The sequence below is a fragment of the Pelodiscus sinensis genome, chromosome 14, assembly GCF_049634645.1.
Source record: "Pelodiscus sinensis isolate JC-2024 chromosome 14, ASM4963464v1, whole genome shotgun sequence".
Taxonomy (NCBI): Eukaryota; Metazoa; Chordata; order Testudines; family Trionychidae; genus Pelodiscus; species Pelodiscus sinensis.
The window spans coordinates 24,687,833-24,705,492 of record NC_134724.1 but is presented as its reverse complement, the minus strand read 5'-3'; the positions used below and the strand labels follow the sequence as shown (position 1 = coordinate 24,705,492).

The 17,660-nt window shown below is 45.6% G+C and overlaps 1 protein-coding gene across 4 annotated transcripts in view; it reads left to right on the top strand.

Moving 5' to 3' along the window:
• LYSMD2 (LysM domain containing 2) overlaps positions 1-17,660 on the top strand; it is a 40,325-nt gene that overhangs the window by 2,148 nt on the left and 20,517 nt on the right. Inside the window, exons 2-4 of one of the 4 annotated variants that reach the window (XR_012895758.1) lie at positions 7,073-7,410; positions 11,077-11,209; positions 13,725-16,767. Coding sequence is in view for 3 of the 4 variants with exons in the window: in XM_075897246.1 (XP_075753361.1) it covers positions 7,073-7,410; positions 13,725-13,749 (363 nt within the window). In the remaining variant the exon portion in view is untranslated. Of the gene's footprint in view, positions 1-7,072; positions 7,411-10,974; positions 11,210-13,724; positions 16,768-17,660 lie in introns of those variants that run through there. The other 3 variants (XM_075897246.1, XM_075897247.1, XM_075897245.1) reach the window with 3 other exon arrangements.

The following is a 17,660-nucleotide window of genomic DNA, read 5'->3' as shown; positions in this document are numbered from 1 at the left end:
AGGGTTGAGAAACAAATAGCCTCTGTCATTGGCTTGCTGTCAGGGCAGAGCAGAAAGGGGGTCAGCTTTCCAAGGTCTGGCAGATAGGCCAAGAAGCCTGTGTTTGTTGACTACCAAAGGTAGACTGAGACTTCTAAGGGTGAGGTGGCTGGGGGATGTGGGCCCAGCATCCCAGCCCAAGGCACTAATTGTGTTATACCACTGGATTAGCAAGGAATCTAGTCAAAATGCCATAACCAGGTCTCTGACAGCAACACAGCCGGGCTAAGGGTGGCTGCCTTTGGGGCACTTTTTACTCTCACCTTGGGGTGTACTGGGTATATGGGGTCCTCTCGTTTGTAAGACTAGTGGCAGTCCCAGAAACTCCTCAGTGCCTTGGTAAGTAGGTAGCTCCAGCAAGTCTGACCAGTCCTTAGTTTGGCCTGGGTCCACTGTTGCCTTTGTATCAGAGGTAGCAGCGTGGGGGCCACAGGCAGCCGGTCCCCGAGGGTAGCTGATTTTTAAACAGTCTTCTTTCACGGACCACCTCCTGCCTGGCACCCCACACTTGTGCCTCTGATACAGAGGCTGCCAGCACCACCCTGGGGAGGGGGGGACTACAGAATAATCAAATAACTGATAAGAATTCATGAGGTTAATTGTCTGTTCATTTAACTGATATTTAACTGACTGTAGTCTCCCATCCTGGGAGCGGGCAGGAAGCATCTGTCTGCTTTGGCAGCTGCAGTCCAGCTGAGCTCTGGGACCCACCCTTTATATTTCCTGTTCTCCCCCCTCCCCCCCCCCGACTTCCGGTGAGAAGGGGGAGCATGGCATGTCTCCTCCTCGGGTTCAGTGGGAGGCCACACCACCTCACTACAGGTTCCCATTGAGAAAAGGTTCAAAGTCTTTATATCCTTTTGGAATGAAGAGCAACTCGACTTGTGTCAAATCCTGATTACACTTTACAGGTAGAAATAATGCCATGGAAGTCAGTGGGGTTTAACTCGGGGTTTACATTGGTGTAAATGATGGTAGATTGTCCACCATTTGATCTAATGGCAGTCTGTGGCCCATGGGGGTTCTGTATGGGTGCATCTACACAGCAGGGCTTACCTTGAAATAAGCTACTCAAATTGAGCTACGTCAATTGGGTTACTTATTTCGAAATAGCTTATTTCAAAATTGAGAGCGTCTGCACAGCACTTATTTGGAAATAGAGCACTCTTCCTCTGACTTCCCTTATTCCTCATACAACGAGGCCCAGCATCCCAGCCCAGCATTCCAGGAGTCGGAATAAGAAGTCCTCCAGCTTAACAATATTTTAACATTATTTTGAAGTAACTGCCTGCCGTGTACATGCGGACTGAGTTATTTCGAATTAATGCTAGTTATTTTGAAATAATGTTGCTGTGTAGGTATACTCTATGTGGCCCACACACAGGGTTGCCAGATTCTGTTGGTTTTTGTCCACATAGGGTGTGTCTAAACTACACCCCTCTGCTGACTGAGCCTGTAAACCTCTTTGCACAAGGCAAAGAGGCAAGGTTGACCGATCCACGTCTAGACTGCCGCTTTTTGCCGGAAAAGTGCCGCGTCGGCAAAAAGCAGCAGCCATTTTTATTCAAATGAAGTGTGGGATATTTAAATCCCCGTAGCGATGTGCCTAATCTACATCCCTCTGTCAGCAGAGGGGTATAGTTTAAACACACCCATAGTTTTTTCCTACCATTATTACTACAATGACACACACTTAAAATGGGCATGTGAAGAGAGGTGGATGCTTATTGCACAGAACATAGACTATGAGAGAGCCATGTACTCCCTCTGTATCCAGTGAAAGTGCTGGTAAGATTAAATCAGCACACCTTGCAAAACTACCCTATCCCAGCAGACAATCTTGTTTATGACAATCTTGTGGCCTACAGAAATGGAGCACCACTCATGCAGCTTACTTGCTAGCCCATGTTACCCCTCACTGCATTTGATTATTTATTCATTCATGATTGTATCTGCATTTTTTTCTCACACACTTAAAAACCCCCACCCCATCTCACATCTAGTGATACTTAAATTGTTTTGGGAATGCTTAAACTTGTTCTTTATTCAGAACTGGGATTAGTGCATTTTAGTAAGTATTTAAAATAAACATTAGTATAAATGTATTTCTAAATAACAACATTAGTATTTCAGAGTGGCATTGCAGCTTGGAATACTCAATTTTTACTCAAAATTTAAAAATTAAATTTTTAACCTTGATTAAACTACTCGATTAAAAATACATTTCAAGCCAGACCTGTCAAAGAGTACAACTGAAACAAAACAACTTTTTAGCCTTAATTTCAGATATCAAGATGCACTTCTTTTAGTTCTCTCTGTTTTAAATGTGCTATTGTGACAATATAAGCATTGAGTATGATTTTTCACTAATGGACATTCCTAGTAGTCTCCTTTAATAAAAGTAGGTCCTAAGTTTCTATTTAAGAAAACGTTCTGTACTTTTTTTTTTAAAAGAATCTTTTCAGTAAGGGATAGGAGTGGTGTGAAGGCAACATGTTCATCTCTTGAGAAGGCAAGGAAGATGAAGAACTTTACACCTCCTAACCATGATTTCTTCCAGCTGATTAAGAAGAGGTGCACAATCAAAAATCCTTGATTCTAAGAACTTAGGTCTCACTAATATGTATTTAATTAAATGCTAGGGGGCAGTACCCCCTGCTCACTCTGATCACCAACCCCCCCTGTTTCTGGAGGTAGGCAGCCTTGGCTTCTTCCCAGCTGCCTGGGAAGGCTGGGCTGAGGCGTGGTAGCCCTGAGCTGTTCTTCCCCACCCGCTCGGCCAGGCTAGACCTGACTCTTCCTCTTCCCCAGACGTAGGGCTGGGCTGAGGCTGAGCCAGCTCCGGCTCTCCCACCCCTGTAGCCATCAGGCAGGGCAGGTTAGCCAGCCTCAGGTGCTTCCCCTCGCTATTTTTCTGCCATCAGGCAGGGCTCTCCCTCTCCCTCTTCCTCCCCCTCCACAACCTGTACTTCAATTTGATCCTGTCTCTATTCCTGCACTCACCATCCTCCTGAACCTCTCCACCCCACAATGCCTATCCCTACTAGGGATGTGAAGGACTAGTCGACAGGCTAGTTGACTAGTCGCTTCTCCCCCTCCCCCCCCCACTTCCTGCTGTCTCTATCCGAAAGAGGCAGCAAGGGGGGTGTGAGGAGGGGGTATTTCAAAGTGGCTTTGTAATGCCACGTGGAGCCTACGATCAGCTGTGGACTCTCCTGCTGATGCAGGGCTCAGTGCAGCACTGCTGCTTTGAAATGCTGTGGGGATCCCAGTGTCAGGCTTCTTGGGGCATTTCAAAGCGGCAGCACTTGATGGAGCCCTGGACTCCCGGGCTCAGTGCAGTGCTGCCACTTTGAAACGCTGTGAGGAGTCTGACGCTGGGCTCCCTGTGGCATTTCAAAGTGGCAGCGCTGCATGGAGCCTGAGGTCAGTGGGGGGGGATCTGACCCCGATATCCATGTGGCGCTTTCATCTTTGAAGTGTAGCAACAGCCTTTGTACACTTCAAATGTGGAGGTGCCTTATCGAATAGTTGATGCAAGATGCATCGACTATTTGATTAGTCAGTTAGTCAATATTTAACACCTTAATCCCTACCCCACTTCCTTCTTCCAGTCTTATACCCCCATCCTTCCTTAACCCCCCCATCTCTGCACCCCCACACTTCTCATCCTCCTGCCTCCATTCCTATATCCTCTTCATCCCTACCATCTCCCCCTTATTGCACCACCCATCCCTACATATATCCTATTCCCCTTCCTCCCTCTCGGCACACACACTCTGCCCTCTCCTATGAATTCATTGAGGTGCACACCCTCCCCCCCAGGAGTACCATTGGCCAGGCAGCACAGTCCTGGCCACTGCAGCAGCAGCTACAGCCTGTGCCCAGCCCAGCCTTTCCATATGGTCCTGTTGGGGCAGCTTTGCTTTGTGGTGAATCCAGGAAGCTCACTGTGCAGAGCAGCCACTCTGGAGAGTCGGAGGTTGCCGTGCTGCAAGATCTCCCCAGCTCACGTACTCCCTGTCAGGCACCAACTTCAATCCCAGACACGGCTTCCTGGGGGCTCCTGCGGCCACCCTGGGAATCCCCACTCCCTTTGTAGGCCATGGCTGCCACACGCAGCTCTCTCTGGCTCTGGGTTCCTGCAGCCCCGTCCACCTGCTCCCTCCCTCTCTCCATAGGGCATGGCTCTGGCCAGCGACACAAAGCAGGCACCATGCAGGGGCCAATGAGGCAGCGCTGCCTCGCTCCTCGTGGTGCATCGGGAGAGGGGAGGCTGAGCTGCACAGAGCCAAGCCGCAGTGGGTGCATGAGCTGGGCAGACTGGGTGAGACCTAGAGGTAGGCAGAAGCTGCTCCAGGTGGCAACTCCCCATGGAACATCAGGGAGGTGGTGTTGCTATCAGCACCCACCTTCCACCCCAACAACAGGGAGGCAACAGGATGAAAACTTTTCCTGTGGGACACAAAGTGGCACATGATGTTACTTCCATCGTCCCACAGGAATATTTTTCTTAATATATAGAGAAAGAGGAGAAAAAAGGGTAATTCAGGACTCAGTCATAAGGAGCTTTGAGAAGCCAACAGAATAAAGAGAACTAGTCTGCAGAAACAACTTGAAGTCGTTTTGAAGGAAACAAAGTTAACTTCTTAATCATATTTGATCTTCATCAAAATGGTGCTGGCTGCAACATAGGGCATCACACTTATCTACCATAGGTATCTTTGAAGTTGCTCTTGGCAGTCTATCCAAGTGCAGTGTAAGAAAAATTATATCTGAGACCTTATTTGTCTACCCTACTGTAACTGAAGTTTCCTCTTCTGGCACCCATCCATATCGCTCCAATTGGTTGTAGCAATGATGGGAGCACTGGTGCTGACAGTCACTTGTTTCTTAGAACAGGTCAGGGCCAGAAGCCAGTGTGCTCTGGCCTCACTCCTGAGGAGCCTCCTGCCACTCCATGCTGCTGCCACTGCATCAGAGACAGCAGCTCAGGGTGATAGATGTTTGTGAGGGGAGCTAGTTTAATCCCAGCTTCCCTTGTGGACCTGTGCTGTTGCCTTGTGCTTCTGCAACAGCCCCTGTCTAAGGGGTGGTCTGAACTCCTGGACCTGGCTCGAGCCAAAACTGAGTTAGGCTGCTGGCTGGGCTGCTAAAAAATTTACTGGAAAGTGTGTGTTGGGGGTGGGGGTGAGGGTGGAAATGTGTGTCGTCTATAGCATTAACCTATAAGCTTTTGCTTATCGGTTTATCGAATACACTTTTACATCCTAGTGCTTTTATCATGTAAACATTAATCCTAGTAACATCCCTTGAGGCAGATAAGTATTTTTATTTTACTGTTTGTTTTCCTCAAATATAGAGTGCATGAATAATGGGGAAGTTCTTAAGCATTTTCTGCCTTGGCACAGCTTCACCTATGGAACGCTTGTGAATTTTTCACAGTATCAAATTCTACTCTCGGTCATTTACACCTTATTGGAGGCTCCAGAGTTCTGTTAATGTAACTGAAGGTAGAGCTTAGCAGTTCCCAAGTGACTTAACCCAAGGCTATTCCAAATTTTGGAACAGAAACTAAAACATAGATGTTCCTGATTCCTACAACTAAAATGCATGGACTCTGAAGGGACATAAGAAGTATACTTGAGTAGTGTTCCAGGGAAGAACAACAAACCATCGCTGGTAGAGTTACAGTGAAGTGTGATAAACACTAGCTTTGGGTTGCATTATTTATTGTCTACTGACATATCATTATGCTAGGCTCTTTACAAATGCAAGTCATGGTAGACATATTGGGTTTCAGCCTTTGTGCTATAATGCTATTGATTGATTTCTCCTTTAAATTGTCTTTCAGTTACCAGTGTAATCAGAATTTTGGTATCAAGCAAGTAAATTATTCTGTTCACATTGGTGGTTTCTGTGGTCTTGGCCCTGAGATTCTCCAGGCTGGAAGCTGAGCTTCAACTCTGTCTCTTCAGCCTACAATACCTAGCTGAATGGAGCAGTGTGGGGAGTTGCGATGATCCAAATGTGAATCCCTTTTGTGGAAAGTTGGAGAGCAAGAGAGAGTTGCAGGCAGGTCTTTAGAAGGCAGGGAGACTAAAATAAAATTTCATAGGATGTCAGATTCTACTACAAAAAGGCTACTTTCTATAGTATCTTGGAAAATGGCAAATTCCATAGCCATGGAATCCTGTGAACCACAGGGCTTTGATAGAGATTAATGAGGCAGCTCACACTTTTCAGGGCTATTGTCAGGCTCTCTGCAAGCATCACTGCCTCAGTTTGCACTTCATGTTTAAGGTTCTAGGGCTAGAAACAGAAACAAAACTGAAAGTAGAGATGGTGTAGCCATGAGTGATGGCAAATTCTGCAGCTGCCACGGGGCCCCACCCTTAATACATGCATAGAAAAACAAGTTACACTGACACTTTAGATTCTAATGTGTGGTGTTCCATCTTGATGGGCAGGTTACTTAGATCAAGATGGAGCACCCAGTGGTAAGACTTCCAAGCTGTATTTTGATATCTGTATAAATTCAATGTGTAAAATTAGGAGGGTGGCCACTGGTCGTGTTGTAGAATTTTAATGAATGGTCTTCTCCAGCAAATGACATTTACACTACCATGCTCACAAAATATGGGTCCAAAGAACAGATTTCTATGTTTGGTTTTACATAAAATTGTCACAAATTTGGCTTGTGACAAGAATGGAAGACTCAGATTTAGGAAAAATTTCTTCATGTAGAACAAAATACCTTTAAGGAGACTTCTGATAGCATAAAACCTAGTGTATAGTCAAAGAGGAGGAAGCGAAACTAAAAGACTGAGTTAATGGCAGTGTAGAAACTAAATGAAAATAAAGGTTCTGAATTCAATAACCGGGTTCTACATTATAAATTAAGACCAAGGATTTGTTTCAAGGAAGGGCTTCACTTATAAAATTGTTTGACTACTGTGTGTTTAAGGATGGTGGCATTCTGCACTCTACATAAATCAGTACTGCTTCAATTTTATTATTTTCTCTGTTTCAGATGGAACAAATAAAAAGGACAAACAAACTGTTTACTAATGACTGTATATTTCTGAGGAAAACATTAAATATTCCAGTTATATCAGAGAAGCCGTTACTGTTCAATGGATTTACTTCACTGGAATCTCCTGAGAATGAAACCATTGACCTTTCTCTTTGTGGTGAAAGACAAGTGACGGTTCAAGAAGAGAGTAGTTCTTCTTCTCCCAGTCCTCAAGAACCCGACAATCAACCTGCTGCACCCGAAGAACTATCTGCCAAAGATTTTCTACAGCGACTGGACTTGCAGATTAAGTTGTCCAAACAGGCAGCCAGGAAACTAAAAGATGAAGATATCAGGTAATGCCACTTAAAACCGAAGCATCAATTTTTTTTTTTTAATATCTGAATTGTAAGCGTATTTTTGTCACATTTGGACAAATATTAGGAAGGCTATAGATATATTTCTAATTTAAGCTTATTTGTAGCACTTATTACAGACCACAAGGCATCATATTAATCATGTTGTGTCATGTACTATAGCGAGGTTCTTGGATACTACAGTGATTAGGATAGTATAAGTAGCTATCTAGAACAGGGCTGGGCAAGAGTCCGTTGGCAGGCTGGATCTGGCCTGCCTAGCTCTTTCATCCAGCCTGTGTGGCAGCTTCTGGCCCCACCCCCTATTGTGTTCCCTGGGAGCTGGAGAGGTTGGGGCCCTCTCAATTGCTTTTATTTAAAGGGCTTGTGCCTTCCCTGTGGCTGCTAGGCAACATGTTAGCAGCTGCGGAGAAGGTGCAAGCCCTTTAAATAGAAGCAGTTGAAAGGGCTCTAGCTCCCGGCTGTGCTTTGCCTGTGAGGTATGAGCCCTTTCACTTGTTGCTGTTTAAAGGGCTTGTGGCTCCCAAGTAACTCATTAGTGATGGGGCTGGTTCAGGCCAGATTAACCCTGGAACTCCAGAAGAGTTAGTGGAATTTGTGGGTTCCTCTACACTCTGAAGTGGGGCCAAAAAATGAGGGATCCAGTTTGCGGGACAGGGCTGCCAGTGAGTGGGGGTGCAGAATCTGGGTGGAAAATGGGGTACAGGAGCAAGCTGGGAGTAGGTGTCTGGCCAGGAGCAGGGTGCTGGTGGGGGTTTGGGCAGGGGGAAAGGTGCTGGCGTGCAGCCTGGGACTTCTCCTCTCCTGCTGCAGGAAGGAAGGCAGGCAGGCAGCATGGGGAAGCTGGCTGTTCTGGGGAAGGGAGGAGTACCGTTTGTGCTTGCTTAAATGCCAGATCACGATTGACAGGTTGGTGACCATGGCCATACAGCATCGCAGTTTCAGTTGGGAGATATAGACATCTGCCTGCCCAAGTGAGCTGTTTCACTTGGGCAGTACAAGTACATCTGAAAAAACATAGTGCAGAGAGGGGAGTGTGCTGGCCACTGAGTAGAAGCAACTATCTACTTTTTCCAGCTCTGAGCATCTCCTTTCTAATTGACCAGGAAGAGGCATTTTTCCTTCTCTCCCTGGTGAAAGACTTGTACAACAGCCCTTCCAGTTTTTGAGGTGCCTGGACTCTGACAGGGATCCTTATAGGAGACACATTGATTTCTTTTTTCCACCCTAAATGACTGCAAGTGCTGCAGGGAGGTACTTACAGCCTTAGTGCTTAGCAGGTTAAAATACTGTAATTTAGTATCTTACTTTGAAATTAAAGGTATTTTAATGCTGGAAACATTTTTCCTGAGCTGTAGGTAATAACTAGAAAAGTTAGTATCTAGGCAAGTAGTAGAAACACTTGTGGGAGGGGATTTGGCAATACAATTCTAATGTTAAGGAGTTTGTCTAGTTGCTCATCATGTATGACCTAGTGAATGTAAGTTCATTATTCACTGCACTCTACCCCAGTTCCTTTGCCCTGAGGATGTGTATTTAGGTTTGCTGTTTCACATAGAAGGCTGTGGATGCTCTGAGTTAAGAATCCTGTCTGGTTAAAATACTTGTGTGTCCTAAGGTAGGCTTTCTGAAATACTCTCCTTTAGCTCGGTACTATTAAGTAGGGAGGTTAAAATGTGTTTAATTCTGTAAACCTTTAACCACTGAAACGTATAGCAGTTACATGTTTACACACGTGGGAGCAAGTGCTTGTGGAGAGCATCACTACTGCTTGACCTCCTGCCTCACGCTACTGTCTCTGTATCAGAGGCAGCAATGCAGGGGACTGGGGAGGGTGACTCTGTGGGAGCCAGCACGCGTGGAGAGGACCAACTTAAAAGCCAGCTCCTTGTGTGTACAAGCTCCTGCTCCCACTACTTCAGATACAGAGGCAGCTCAGGGGGCGGGGGAGAGGCCCTGCATGTAACTATTATAACATTAACCGATGAGCCTGGGCTCATTGGTTAATGTATAAATGACTACACGTTCACATCCCTACTGTTAAGTCTCTTGTACATCTTTTGATCTGCCAGTCAATTTTGCAGAAGCATGTGCTGCACTGTTGTGCTGTATTTCCTTTGGGTCATGCAAAGGTAAAGACCTTTCTCTTTCTCACTGTCATTCCTTGAGTACAAAATCAAAATAACCTCTTTCCCAACAGAAAATAATTTTAAAAAAAAAAGCATGTGAAACACTTCACACACTTTCACAGAAGAGCAATTGTAAGGAAGCCAAATGGAGAAGGGAAAGATATTTCCCTTTATTAAGGAGGAGAAAACATTTGGTTCATGATAAAATCTCTATATGGGTTAATGAATCATTTTAAATGTGTGGTTTTCTGTTAGAAACCTGCTATCTTCCCAGCACTTTCCCTTTAAGCAATTAGAATCATAGAGCTGGAAGAGACCTCAGGCGGTCATCGAGTCCAGCTCCCTGCCCAAGACAGGACTAATCCTAACTAAATCAACCCAGCCATGGCTTTGTCAAGCCGAGACCTAAAAACCTCTAGGGATGGAGAGGGCCCAGAACTGGACACAATACTCCAGATGTGGCCTCACCAGAGCCGAATAAGTGGGAATAATCACTTCTCTAGATCTGCTGGCAGTACTCCTGCTAATGCAACGTAATATGCCATTAGCCTTCTTGGCTACAAGTGCACACTGTAGACTCCTATCCAGCTTCTTATCCACTGTAATCCCCAGGTCCTTTTCTGCAGAACTGCTACTTAGCCCGTCGGTCCCTAGCCTGTAACAGTGCTTGGGATTCTTCCTTCCCAAGAGCAGGACTCTACACTTGTCCTTGTTGAACTGCATCCGATTTCTTTTGGCCCAATCCTCTAATCTGCAGTGGGCTGGCCAGCAGCCAGTGGAGCCAGAGTCTCTGGGTGTGCGGGGGGCCTGATGCCACAGCAGTTGTCTTCCCTCCTTCCCACCTCTGCACTGACCTGTAGGAGAAGTGAAGTAATGCAGCCCTAACTTGCTCTGTTCTCCCAGCGCATCACTCAGGGGAGAGGGTAGGACTGCTCCTGCACTCACCAGTGGGAAGTTAAGTGATGGGGCTAGGGGAGCAAAGGGAGCTGGGGCCATGTTTTGCCACTGCTGGTGCGTTTGGTGGCGGGGGCGGACTCTTGCTGCTGGCACCAATCCAACCCCACTAGTCCCCTGAGCCGCATTGGTTCAGGGAGGGATGTGGGGAAGAGAAGGTTGCCCCAGTCCTTTCCTGGCCTGGGTGGGGGGTTTGTCATGTTGCCAGTGGGCCCCACCATGTGCCCTCTCACCAGTTGCCCCTGCATGTATGCATTGTAGTGTCATTATTCTCAATGGGATATGGGACTTTGAGCATCATTTGGCCACTGAGTGTTGCTCTGTCATTATTACAAGTTAATATGAGAGATGGCTATAATGGAAGATCTTTTCATACGAGCGTAAAAGTGAAAGAGGTAAAAATGCAACTTTTCAGCTACACATTCTATTTCAAATGGCCTTGACACAGAGTGATTTTCAGGTAGTATGAGATTCTGGAATGTGCATCACCATTGGAATGTACTGAAATGTCCGCTTCAGAGATGGGAGAAAAGCTGCATGTTGTTGCTACCTCTTGAATCAGGGAAAGAAGAATGAACCCGAGGTCTGAGTAAAGAAGACACCAGCAACAGCAGAGGATTGGCTCAAATTCCAAGAACATTCTCATTTTTCTCCTGTTCTAGCATGACATGCTGGCTCATGGGACATTGCATGTGGTAAGTTGCACTTTTTCCCTTAAGGAAATTTAAAATGTTTAAAATTCCATCACACGTACTCTTACACGGTGAGGCTCCATTACACATACTTGGCCTGATCCTTTTTGCTTAAGAGGAGTTCTGCATGTAGAACCACTACAGGATTAGGCCTAATGTAAATGCAGTACAAGATGAATACTTGCATTCAATTAATTATCACCTTCCAAAAGTCCTCCATTTAACCATTCTCTTGAAATGACTCGACGTTTCTTTTGTTGGCTTGCTCAGTAACCAAAGTCTCAGCTTTGGGATACCTAAGCCAGTCTGCTATGAATATATCCCTTCATCTTTTGTAAACAGAATACTGAGTAACATGTAGTATAACAAGTGAAGGAAGCCTCTTGAATTAGACCTTAAATCTGAGGGCCCTGTATGCCTTGCATGGATGTTTATTCCGTGTGATTTTTTTTTTTTTTTTTTTTTTTTTAAATCACAGCCATTATTGTTGTGCTGTGCACTGTTTGGCTGCTGCCATTCTCCCTAGGGGTGACTGAATTTCATAGTAGCATATATATGGTATCTATGATAGGGATGCAAGCGAGTACTCAACTACCCAATAAGCCTAAGATTAGCAGGTAGTGGAGTGGAGTACTCAACTACTTGCTCTCTTCCCCCCCACTCTCCACCCTGCCTCTGTATGAAAGGCAGCAGAGGAGGGAGGAGAACAGGAGCCAGTACTGGGGGGAGTTGGCTTAAAAGCCAGTCCCCCTCAGCATATCTCTGTGGTGCTTCCCCCTGTTGCTGCATCTCATGTAGAGGCAGCAGTGGTGGGGAAGGGAGGCTGCTGTGAAGCAGCCCCTGGCTGCAGTGGGCCAGCTGCGGGTCGGGGCTGCTGGACCCAGCGCGGGCCAAGACCATGCAGTCCTGGCTCACACCAATCTGGGGCCACTGCATTTTAAGTGTAATAAGACGCTGGTGGTTCTTACTACGTTTAAAATACAGAGCTGCTGCAATCCAGGAGCCAGCATGAGCTGGGACTACTTAGTGCCGGCTCTGGGAGCTACTCCCACTGCAGCTCTGCAGAGTACCTCCCCTTGTCGATACAAATTGTATTGACCACGTGATTAGCAAAATACTTGTTCCTTAACATCCTTAATATATGAAGCATTTTGTGCTTCTTCAAGGGGGGTTATAAATGTAAAATTTTTACTCTACTTTGCTGCTGGCCAGAGAATGTAATACAAATTGATTTTATATCAAGGTTGATGTGTGGTGGTAGTAATGCAGAGGCATAGAAGAAAGCAAAATAAAAACAAAGCCAGGTTAGACACTTGTTTTGTTTTGTACATTTGCTTTTGCCTGCTCTTGGTTACTCTTCAAGTCCTTGTTTCCCAAACTGTTTTCTACTTTTGGTGTCTACAGCAAATCTGTATAATGTAGATGTCCGGGATAAGAAGTATGAATAGCCATTGTGATCTAATTTTATCCTTCGATGGCAGAAAGGAAAACACATTGTAGGATTTAATTTTCCAGAATAGTATTCACTAAGACTGTGTCTAGATTGCTTTCCTCTTCTGAAAGAGGAAATGCAATGAGGAAGGAGGAAATTCAAACGGAGCGTAGATTTCGTGCTTCATTTGCAAATCCTCTTCCAATCCTTTTTTTTGGAAGAGGTTTTTTTAAAAAAATAAGCAGTGTAGACGGGGAGGAGGGTTCGTGCAAAAACCCCTTTTTTGAAAGAACCCTGTAAACCTCATTTTTGAGGAAGAAGAGTTCTTTCAAAAAAGGATTTTTTTTCCCCGCACAACTCCTCCCCCCCCCCCCCCCCCATCTAGACTGCTTTTTTTCGAATAAACCTCTTCCGAAAAAAGGATCGGAAGAGGATATGCAACAAAGCACACAAATATGCTAATCTGTGCTTCATTTGAATGTCCTCTTTCCTTATTTGCATTTCCTCTTTTGGAAGAGGAAAGCAGTATAGACTCAGCCTCTAGGTTTTATCTTGTCCCAATGTGTGTTTTGTAAAAACCTCTATTCTGTATGTGTAAGCAATTAAGATAACTACTAGGGCACTCCATCCAGACATGTTAAGTTTTATGCGTTTTTAATTCAACATTCATATATTAATAGATGACTTGTAAGCTCTTTACAGTATCATTTAGACTGTTCTCTTGGGTCAATGCATTAGGTTAGGGCACTGGGGTGGGTAAGGGAGAGGTGATTTATTATTTATGCCTCATAACCACTGGGCTGGGGGAAGGAGGGGAAAAGGAATAGAAATGGATATTTAGGGATTCCCTAAGTCAAAATTTGGAGTGATAGTACCTTTGAAAATAGTCACTGTAAAAAATCCTTGTCTGCATATATAAGCAACACCTTGCTTCTAGCTAACTGCAAACATGCAACGTTGGGAACAGAACCTGTAACTTGAAATTCTGTTGACTTGCCTAGTACTCAGCTCATTCACAAGGTGGGAAGATGCGAGCATTTATGATATCCATGATATGCAGTTAATTGGTTCTTGTTTCCTTAACAGTGCTCCAGTACCATCAGCCAAATGAGAAATGTAAAGAGACATCAGTGAACTGAAGAAGTCTTTGAGGATATGTTGCTTGTGCACTGTTCATATGTAACCAATGGCTAGTATGAATTATTTGTGGGTGAGAAGCATCTGTACTGAAAATGTAGAGCTGTCCTTCTGCACCTGCAGTTTGTTGGGCTGAGATGACAGCACTATATAAATGATGTACTGTTTTCTTTCCATCCTCCTTTCCTGAAGGAGGAAGTGAAAAAGTAACTCGTCACTTTCCTTCATTTTAATGTATCTAAAAATTCAATAAAACTTTCATTTTGTTTTAAAGAAAAAAATGTGTGATAATTAAAATCTGTGGTGTCAGTCCCCGTAATACACGAGGTTCGAAGGGATGCCGGAAAGGATGAGACCACAACTGGGGGTTTCAAAAAGCACAAACTGATTTTATTTTGATGGCGCCAGACAATCTTCAGAACAAAAATTAAACAGATTGCCAGACAACACAAAACAATTCCCTGAGGCTTTTTTAAATCACAATAATTCCCAATAACTGCCCCGGGGTTAGGAACAGTTGAATTAACACTGGTATTATCCATAGGGCTGACTATTTACACAACTTTATACAAGGAAACAGTAAAAAACCTAAACCACAACTATTTATAAACTAACTTAGTAACTTTTTAGCCACTGTCACTTGGCAAGCAATAAGGACAACTAAAAAATCAATTAGGATAGGGATGATGGTGGGGGGTGGGGTGTTATACCAGTTCTGGAGACAGCAGGAACACAAGTACCGGTCACATGCTCATAAACTGTCTCCACTCGGGTCGACCAACTCGGAGTACGCTCAGTAAGACTCAAGAGCGGGGGGGTGCAAGGCGTCTGGGTGATCAGGCCAGGCGTTCACTCAATGCGAATCCCCAGTGAGAGAGGGGCTGCCTGCCTGTTTTATTGCCTGTGAACTTATCACCCCATAGGTTGGTTTTTGCTGCAGTGGGTGGAGTAGCAGGCCTGAGCACCAGTCAGCCCACTGGCTGATCTGTTACTGCAATGGGTGGAGCGAGCAGGGGAAGATTATTAATTTACATGCCCTTATATGGAAAACACTCCACCTCACAGACAGAGCCCCCTATACCAGTCTCAGAGGTATTACAAGCTATGGCTCCCTGCGACGGGCAGCCATTTCTGATGTTCTGCCTCGGACATGTGGCAAACCTACTGTATTAATGTTGTAGTATGTGTGCAAGTGTTTGTTTGGGGCACTTGACTCCCTGAAAGATGCAATATGTGCAGCATGAATTATCTTCACTCTTTGTATTTCTTAAATTGCCCTCCTACACTCATAACTTGCAATTCACAGCCCAGATCCTGCTTAGTTGGTTGACCAGTTAAATGTTAGGTCAACATAGTATTTAAACAGTTAAATGATTAACTGGGATTTTGCATCATTTTGGGCAATCATTTTTAATGGGTGGGATACTCCAAGAATTTGGTAAGTGGTAAAGGATTGCACTCTTCCGTGATATTAATGGGGGAGGTGCGGTGTCTGTGATAGCGGTTGGATGCAGAAGGGAGCTTGGCATAGTGGAGTGGGTATAGGATCTGGGAGGGAGTTTGAGTGGAGGGTGCTGTGACTAGGTGCAGGGTCCAGAAGGGATACGGGTGCAGGAGAGAATCCTCACTTGGAGGAGTGTGGGAGAGACTGCAGGATCTGGGAGGGGATTGTGACCTGGAAGAGCAGTATAGAAAGGAGTGCAGGGTCTGGGAAGGGGTGTAAGAGCAAAGATGCAGAGGGCTTGGGTTACGTAGGCTAGAGATACAGGACAGAGTGCGGAGGATTAGGGGGGAAGAAGGGGCTAGGGTACCAGAGACAGGTTCTGGCCAAGAGGTACTTAACTTGATGGCTCTCAGCCAGCAGGTTCCTTAACCAGTGTCTCTTGCCTTCCATGCTCCCACATGTGTTCAGAGCAGCTACAGGGACCATGTGTGTTGCTCTGAATTCTGCGAGTCCCAGGAGAGATACTTAACATGCTACCTGTCCTACAAACAGGCAGCTCCTATTGGCTGGAAAGTGGCCAATGGGATCTGCGAGATTGTGCTGTGGGTTGGGGCAGCTCAAGAAGCCCACATGCAGGCTTGCAGTGTTCACAGTAGCACGTGGCCCCGCACCAGGCTTTCTGAGCACTGAGCAGCTGGTTTGGCATGGGCTGTATTTTACCAGGCCCTGATATAACTGGTGCAGAATTTTTCATTGGCCATAGTATTAGGCAATGTGGAGCTCAGCCTTGAAAGCCCTTCTCCTACAGAATTCCTACTATATTCAATGAGAGCTCCAGTTATGGGTGGATTGTGCAGAGCAGAGTTAAGGCCTTAGTCATCAGCAAACTGAGTCTCTTATGGTGATTAAAACAAGCATTCTAAGCTTCCTGGGCTGTGACTAACGTAACAGTGAACCACACTACTTGGATTCAAGTCAAGTTATTAATCCCCTAACTTGAAAAATAAAAATTGTCCTCATGCTTGGTCATGAACCAGGCACCATATTGGGTGCCAGTGTATTGTGGTGTAACAAACAGCTACTATTGAAGTCTGAACATAACAAGTGCAGATACTAAATAATGGATGTGAAGAAAAGTTTAAATATCCTACCTTTGAACAAAATTAACAAATCTGCTAACAGTTTCCATTTCTATCCTTCATGTACCCCTCTAATCTGCTACTGCTGGCCACAAACATGTAGAACCTGCGATTGTAGTAGGGATGTTAGTGTATAGCCATTTAAATGATTAACCGAATAAGCCTGGGTTTATTGGTTAATCCAAGTGATTGCATGCAACATCCACCTCCTCTTGCTGCCTTTGTATCAGAGGCAAAAAGTGTGGGGAGGCAGGAGCTGGATCCCCAGGCATGCTGGTACCTGCAGAGCTGTCTTACTGTCCTTCCACTCCCCCCGAAGGTGGGAGCCAGCTCCCCGCAATCATTGGATCCTGCGGAACTGCCTGCCCTCCTTTGTGCCTCCTCTCCCATACCCTGTTGCCTCTATATCATGGACAAAGGCTGCTCCATGAGATGCTGGAGCAGCCTCTGTGGGTATGTCTAGACTACATGCCTCTGTTGCCAGAGGCATGTAGATTAGGCTACCAGACATAGGGAAATGAAGCGGTGATTTAAATAATCGCTGCTTCATTTAAATTTACATGGCTGCCGCGCTGAGCCGACAAACAGCTGATCAGCTGTTTGTTGGCTCAGCGCTGTAGTCTGGACACGCGGGTGTCGACATCAAAGGCATTTGTCGACCACCCACGTATGCCTCCTGGGATGAAGTATACCTGGGTGGTCGACAAATGCCTTTGATGTCGACACCCACGCGTCCAGACTACAGCACTGAGCCGACAAACAGCTGATCAGCTGTTTGTTGGCTCAGCGCAGCAGCCATGTAAATTTAAATGAAGCAGTGATTATTTAAATCGCCGCTTCATTTCCCTATGTCTGGTAGCCTAATCTACATGCCTCTGGCGACAGAGGCATGTAGTCTAGACGTACCCTGATACAGAGGCAGCAGTGTTGGCTGGCAAGTGCTCCCCAGGAGTGGGGCTGGGAGTGCACTGGCTGCCAGTCCCATCTCCAGGGTCCATTTTAGTAACCATTAAAAATTGGTGCAGCTATATGATTACTAAAAACCACAAAATCTAACATCTCTAAATTGTAGGCAGCTTTCAATTCTCAGAATCCTGTAGTTTCCGCAGTGAGGCGGTGGTGTTGAGTAGGGATGTGAAGGACTAATCGACAGGCTGGTAGACTAGTTGCTTTCTTCTTCCCCTCCTCTTCCCCCCTCCCGCATTGCATCCTCTATCAGAAAGAGACAGCCGGTGGAGGAGGGAAGGAGAGGATACTTCAAAGTGGCAGCCCAGCTTGGAACCTGTGGCCACTTTGAAATGC